The sequence below is a fragment of the Plasmodium inui genome, assembly GCF_000524495.1.
Source record: "Plasmodium inui San Antonio 1 unplaced genomic scaffold supercont1.175, whole genome shotgun sequence".
In the NCBI taxonomy this organism is placed as follows: domain Eukaryota; phylum Apicomplexa; class Aconoidasida; order Haemosporida; family Plasmodiidae; genus Plasmodium; species Plasmodium inui.
In genome coordinates this window covers 1-7,529 of record NW_008482009.1, presented here as the reverse complement: position 1 = coordinate 7,529, position 7,529 = coordinate 1, and the positions used below count along the sequence as shown (strand labels likewise).

Sequence of the window (7,529 nt, the reverse complement as noted above, 5' to 3'; positions counted from 1 at the left end):
TATTTAGGAACCAAGAATGAGAAACGAGAACATCTACAATTATACCTCGTTTTCTAGTCCAAGAAATAAAAATCTCGTGATATATTTCCTATGATTCCCACCGTATTAGATAATGAAATCATTATAAAACGTATAATTAGTTCTTTATCAGAGGATATAATGGTATATCACTCATATTATGACAGCCCCAATCTATGATAACAGGATTAAAAATATTAAAATAAAATCAAGAGAGAGTGCTATAACCGAAGAAACGACAGATTAATGTCTCTACCCCCCCATAAGTATTATATGATATGAATGTACATTAATAATTAGTAAAGTTTTAAAGTTAATAGATAAAACACAAAAATTGCCTAGTGTTCTATCCTAATCTGGAATACATTTCCGATAGTGCCTGGGATCAAGCCCTCGGAAACGGGACCCAAGATCATGTAATTAGGTTACTAAAATAATAATTGTGGAATAATTGTGAGATCCACACAAGATCTAGGCAAAATCAAATCCTACACCCCCCCTTATAGATTATAGAGGAAGATATAAAAGGAATATTTAGTCCTTAACTCTCTTTGTGCCGTCCTAGTAACCTCCGCTATATGAGAGGTCGTATATCTGAGTTCCTCAGCTAGAACTGATAATCGAATGCAATTAAAAAATTTCTTAAGATTTCTAATAAAGGCCAATCAGCAGTGAAAGATCAGATATCGGCGCATTATATTACTAGCAACGAACTCCTGAAGAGATATTAATCTGTCCTACTGCACCTCTGGCAAAATGAACAAATTGTTTAATTGCTAAAAAAAAAACCCAAGTGAGAGAACAGGTAATATCTAAAGTAAATAGAGAATAAAAGAACAAGTCAAAGGAGAACCAGAACTACCTGGTGGCACAAAAAATGTCCCCACACCAAACCCACGGAGATAGATACCTTATCAGAACTCAATCAAATCCAAAATAATGAACAAGAATGATAATCCCAAACAGTCTAAACTGAGTCTTACTACTGCCCCAAATCACAATAGCAACAGCTCTTTCATTCCCCCAAATCTCAAGGTCCTAAGCTATATCTCTATAACCCAGGTGAAAGCTAAAGAAGCCAGCCACACTCCATTCCATAAATAGAGAAGTATCCCAAGGACTTTATCAACATCTCATGTAAGTCAAGTTAGCGGTTAGACTAATTATCGAGAGAGCAAGGAATCCTACTATTATCAATATTCGCCCCAACAAGTAACTAAGAACTCACGAAACACTCTACTCCCACCCGAGAGGAAGGCGGGAACAGTCCTAACGGCATCAAATCCACAAGACCACCTCATCCTCCCGAAGGAATTCAAATCATATCATATTAGATGAAATCTCCCGACGAGCCCCAAACCAGTAAATGCCGAAATAATTTCGTCTGAATTCAACAGCCTCAGCTACGATCCATGACGAATGACTCCCCCAAGCATAAAAGAAATCGAACTCTCAGCACTCAAGGCATTAAGCACTCCAGAACAAGAGAAACATAAATCCCGAATCAAGCAACCCCAAGTGGATGAGACTGACTATCTTCAAATCAACCCCGGAATTGGACCGTAACAACAACTAAATTCCAAAACAAAGCTACAGAAACAGGAAAAGGAATATGAAGCAATATAATATAAAAAATCCAGACACACAACGACGCCAAAACCCAGGAGAGAACCAAGCACCTGCGTCTCTGGCTCCCGCATCTGAAACCTCCCCCCTCCTCAACCACACCAAAACCTGAAGAAAGAAGCGAGAAGCCTCCCAACTCACAAGGACTAGTTTAGGAGTCAAGCCAATCTAGAGGATAAAAGAAGGTCAGTCCCTAAGATGATACTAAGGGAATTACAACACCCAACAGTGCACTCCTTCCAAGACAGGAAATATAAGGGAACCCCCAAACGCCAATACAGGAATCACCAGAAACAAACAAAGGAAGAGTAGCTAGCCAAATCTAGACAAGAAGCCAAGAGGACCCCAGCAAAGAATCCCAACCGGATCCCCCACAGGACAACACTGGCTGACTAACTCCGGAAAACAGCCAGGCACCTCTGAGTTACAACAATAATCGAAGACTCCGCTAGAGGAAGGAATGAGTTCATGAACAGGGAGCTAGGATGACCAGGATCCCCACACAGGAATCTCTAAGAGAAAAAGCCAAACACAGAAATAATCCCGCAGGGTAGGAGTCCAAACAAGTTAATAAGATCCTGACATCACACCAGCCGGATACATGGACAATAAATTAGGAGGATATCCAAGAAAATCTCCGAGCAAATCATGAACCACCCAGGCAAGCCGAGTAGGATCGCCGTTAGAAACAGCCAAGGCTGGTAGGATTAAGCTAGGTGACACCAGAAATGAGCCCAACCTCCCCCTAACTCAAAAGAGGATGTAAGAAACAGGTCCCAGTAATTCCCCCAACCGAGCCAACCAATAATCCCAAACACGTCCACTACTCAACCTGAGCTGACATAACAGAAGAAATCTCAACGAATCCTAACATCTCAAATCTGAAAAGTCTATGAACGGACAGGAAGCAACAAGCCAGAGAGATCTCCCCCTTCCTGATGAAACGTTGAAACGAGTCTTTTTCCTGAAGAAGAGAATAACCCAATCCGCCGACCAGAGGAGCATTAACCACGTCTTGACAGAGCTTTCTTCCCCAGGAGAAGAAAATTAACAGGGGAGGTAACCTCACCCGAAGTAAAAAAGAGTCTCAGCGCTCACTAGCAACAGAACCCAAGAGAAGTTGACACTAACATCTCTGGCAAATAAGGAAGAATAGGAAGAACCTTAGAAAGTTCAACATCATCAGGGAACTATCTGACCTGAAAAAGAACTAGGTGAAGCATACTCATCCAGAACTCCTGTCCCCCCAAAAGGAAGCACAGGAGTCTCTCTCCAAAAATCAACCCTCTAGAACACGGACTCAAGGGAAGAATTAAGAGCCTTTCAAAGTCCTCATGGGACAAAAACACAATCAAGTCTATGAGTATCAGAATTTTACAAACTTCCCAAGTCAAAAGGACCAAAACTGAATCTTGAGAATACCAATAAGGGAGAGACCTCTCTGAAACGCCCACTCTTACAAACAAAGGGAGGGAGGAGACCCTTAAGCTACCGGAGCGAAAGAATCCGATAGGACCAAGCAACCCCCCCTAAGAACTTAGTAGTCCGAGAGAAATCGACTGACCCAAAGTCAGCATCGGCGCACCCCCCGAGGATCTCTCCAACTCCCCCCTTGCAGGAGTTCAATCCAGCGAAATAGAACTCAGTATTAGCAGAACCATCATTCCTGACAGGATTGACCTGAGCCCCCTCAAACAGAAGAGGATACAGGAGTCCAGCATTAAACAACAGAGTGACTTCACTCCCACTGGATGAGCCAACAAGGGGAAGATACTGATTAATAGACCGAAGACAGCATAACATGACGATGAACTCGCTGAAACAAATTAGGACCCCTTTGAGCTTATATATAGGAGAACCGGAGGATAGGACGTTTGGACAATAGAAAGCGACTATATCGAACAATCAAGAGCACTTGCAGGAAAGACTTCAAGCAAAGGCAAACTTTATTGTAGTAACCGAAGCAACGGAACCGTCTCTCTGAATCCGAAGGGATCAGCGTCGAATGAACCTTTAGACTCAAGCTCGGCCGCACTTAGTAGGGGTAGTGCCCAAGAGTTTAGAGGCCTGATCAGACAAATATGGGGAGAGCTACAAAGCGAGATTTCACACTTCATCAGATTCGAGGGAAGTTCAGGTTGAACTCCGAAACAATCCAGAGCTGAAGGCTGAATAGAGTTCAGAAGAATAGAAATTCCCGAAAGTCACAACTACAAACTCAGGGAAACCCCCAAATAAATCGGGACTCTGGAGGAGAGAAAGCAGCTCTGAATAAGCTGGATGGAACCGAGGGGGAAAGTCTCAAGAAATCCCACAACAGAAATCCCGGATAAATCGAAGAATCTTAAGTGCAAAAAGAAGCGGGATAAGTAGACCACTAATTAAAAGCCCCGGGAAAGGGGTTAGAAGCCTAAGAGGAGCACAAGACAGGAAAGTATAGAAAGATGATAATAGTCGAAACATGAATAACTTTAAAGATTCGGTAGACTCCCGAGGATGAGGTTAAAGTCAGAAGGAAGGGCCTGCCACAAGCCACATCGAATCATGGAGAAAGGCGGATGAACAAACTGCAACAGCGAGTGAAAGGAACTAGATCCCCCCACGACTAGTCGCGGACGAGAATCCGTCCCCTCGGAAGCTAATGCCAGTCCCTGAGGTGACGGAGGAGGAGATAAGGCCAGGTAAGTAAGGGGACCTACGCGAGCATGGCACAGAATCGCCAACGTGAAGGTCGGAGCAGGAAGTATCAGGGCAGGTTAGGCGAGATAAATAATTTGCCCGTTATGGGAAACTAACTCCAAACAGGAGATGTCACTACACAACAGGAATAAGAGTAGAGGAGGCCTCCTACCTCCCACGAGGCAGGAGGAAACGGAGAAGAAGTCAGCTGAAGCAACCAAAGGACCCCGATGAGAGAAGTCGCCGAGGGCTAACGAACCTTGAGGAAGAAAAAGCATCTGAAAACCAATTCCCAGAAGCGCACATCTACGGCACAAACAGCCGAGAGAAAATCCAAGAACTCGACAGACGGAACAGGGGGCATGGAGGTGGGCAGCATGTTCATCCCCAGCCAGAAGAGAACAGGAGGGTGAGGAGTGGCAAAGATCAGAGTAGAAGGTTTAGGGAGGCGACTACAGCCTGCAGATGAGCAAGCTACCCCCAGTAGAGGAGGTAGAGGAGGACGAGTCAGAAGAAAGTTCTCGAGCCCCAGGAATAAGAAGGAGGAGGCGACTGATTGGGTCTCTTATGGAGAAGAAAAGCTAAGAAAATCCAAGCAACGGGCCCAAGTTAGAAGGGGAGACCCAAGTCCAGTTAGGAGGAATAAGGGGGAGATCTGTTACGGCAATTACGGGACCGAAGGGAGGGAGGAGGGGGAAGAAAAAGGAAAGGGCCTGACCCGATGGACCAAGATCGGAGCTAGGGGGAGGGAGGAGGGCTATAGGAGAATCCAGAAGAGGGACTAAGTAGTCGACAGCGCCCAGAAGGGTCTAGACCAGAGAAAACAGCGAAATAAAGTTAATGATAGGATGCGTCTGTGAGAGATTTCAGGGAAGGATAAAGGAAGGGGGAACAAACAGTGGTGTCCCTCCTCCAACGCCGGGCAAGCATAAGTCAGGTTATCCGTAGTCGCTGGCACAGGGGGAGTAGAAGCCTAGGAGGGGTTCACCGAGGTAAGAGTAGAGGGAGGGGACTCATACGCCATGTGATAAAGATAGCCTGAGGGGCCCTGAATCAGCCACCCGTTGAATAAATGCAGGAGCGATCCAGTAAGAAGGAGGAACTGCAAGATCTATATCAGGGGCGAGAGATAGAAGATACGGAAGCAGCAATTGACCCCTAGGAGGGAGATTAGCAGGGATTATTTTAGAAGGAAGGACAGGAATGGAGAGACTAGGACTGACAGAATTAGGGAGGAGCTGGTCCCACAAACCGGCATCCCAACACCCAAACCAATGTCAAATAGAGAGGCACAAGTATTGTCTAGGAGTATATGGGAGCAGTAAGGGAGCAGAAGGAGGATTCTTAGGCAGAGCAGCTCGAGGATTGACTAAACGCGTGGGTAGCATCAATTGGCAGCAATTTAGCGGAGAAGGTAGCCCACTGAAGAAGTATGTGTTAGGTCAGGCAAGTGACGAATATACCTGGGCAGGACTATTAGGCTGTGTAATATCTGAAGCCCTAAGCCTAGAAACAATCAGTACCACAGACGGAGGTAATGAACTCCTCCTGTGGAAAAAGGAAAACTGGAGGGCAATACTAAGAGACGGGGTGACAAAGACTTGGTCAAAATCAAGCGTCGGTCAGAACATAATAATGGCGGCAGCATGCATAATAGCCGCCTTGATGAACAACCAACAGGCCTCTGCTACCGACTTACGAGACATTAAGTCAGTATGCCATGGGGTATGGGAAACAGTGGCAATAGAGCTACAGGCAGCTCAAAGCCAGAAGCAGAACAAGGATCTAAAGGCCTTAGAGGAGTTCTTATTAGAGATGAGGGAACTGGACGGAGATGAGAGTTCCAAGTATTATAGTCTTGGCTTCCTCTTAAGTATCTTTTTTGGATTAACAAAATGTTGTAAGTATAACAGGAATTATGGATTAAAGGGATTGATAAGGACGTCTGGTTGGGGTTTAAGACAAATCGGGGCATGTCAGCTCCACGGAACTCAGTTTTCATGCAAAGGATCAACAATGGGGAGCAGCGAACCTAGGCTGAACCTCTGGACGACAGGGGGCCAGAAGCTAGTAAAGGATCAGCTAAGAGAATCCCCAAAGACTCTCAAAATAACGGACGCCGAGACAGGCAAGGAATTACCCGAGTATGAACCCACCAGGGCACCCCTCAAGGGCCAGAACCCAGAAATAGACAGAATAGTGACAATGATGCAAAGTAAAGACCCCAACCAAGGAATCATCGCGACGAAAGGATCCGCGGGAAGTTTGACCTCAGCGAATTTACAAGGGCCTTTCAAAAAAGAAGAAGCAATTAGGAACTCACCGGAGGCTCTTCCGAGACCAAGGCCTAGGGAAGATGAGAAAGTTTCGGGTCTGAGTTCCTCACCAGCGACTCAAGAAGAGGCTCAAATTCCTAGAGATGGCAATAGATCAAATGACCGAAACTCCACGTCAGAGTCGTCTAGCAGTGAAGAATCATTCTCCGAGGAGATAGGGCAGGATCTTCTTGTAGCCACAGCCCCAGCTCCCAAGCTCCGGGTGGACAACTCCGTCGGAGCTCCCAAAGACACAGGGGGCTCGGCCGAACCTGAGCGGAACGTTTCTGGGTCTATGAATATCGGAGAAGTTGTAGGAGGAGTCCTAGCACTGGTGCTAGGAATGGGAAGTATTTATGGTTTATATCGAATTATTCGTAGAAGGAGGAAACCAGAAGGAGGGCGCCTGATACACAGAAGTCGAATCGCCAATCCCATAAGGTATACGCCCACTGAAGGCTCGAGCTAAGGAACGATTGGGCCCTCCCGGGGGGGGGTATCGAATGAGATGGGGATTACGTGGGGTGATAAAGGGAATTTGCCAAGACGGACGCGTAGGGGGGGAGGCTCGGAATCTCGAGACGCAGCAGTTCACATAACGAGAGTCTCAGCCTTTAAATCTCCCGATGAAGCAGAACCATTAATATCGGAAAAGGATCTCAGGAAACCAAAGGAGAAGGAGCATCCAGCACGATCAGGAAACCCCAACACACTCAGCCGACACAAGGACTCTTTCCCTAGAGTTCGGAGTACACAGGCGAGGATTGGTCCTCACCACGCTCCCCAGGAGCGAGAATAATTGCCTCTATCCAGCTCCTGATGTCTATGGGACTCGATGTGTAGCCAGCACATCCCTCCCTATGATTGAATTAGGAACAATCAGGAACTTTC

At 46.1% G+C, this 7,529-nt stretch overlaps 2 protein-coding genes across 2 annotated transcripts; both read left to right on the top strand.

The window, feature by feature from the left end:
- Window positions 1-957: 957 nt before the first annotated feature.
- Window positions 958-3,399, top strand: C922_05776 (hypothetical protein; the record flags this gene model as incomplete). The annotated part of the gene is made up of 5 exons (XM_008821347.1): window positions 958-1,080; window positions 1,166-1,230; window positions 1,330-1,380; window positions 2,898-3,007; window positions 3,263-3,399. 5 exons carry the CDS (start codon window positions 958-960, stop codon window positions 3,397-3,399), a joined length of 486 nt encoding a protein of 161 aa, XP_008819569.1.
- Window positions 3,400-5,526: 2,127 nt separating this feature from the next.
- Window positions 5,527-7,107, top strand: C922_05775 (hypothetical protein; the record flags this gene model as incomplete). Its single annotated transcript, XM_008821346.1, has 1 exon — window positions 5,527-7,107. The coding sequence occupies one exon, from the start codon at window positions 5,527-5,529 to the stop codon at window positions 7,105-7,107; it is 1,581 nt and encodes a 526-aa protein (XP_008819568.1).
- Window positions 7,108-7,529: the final 422 nt, after the last annotated feature.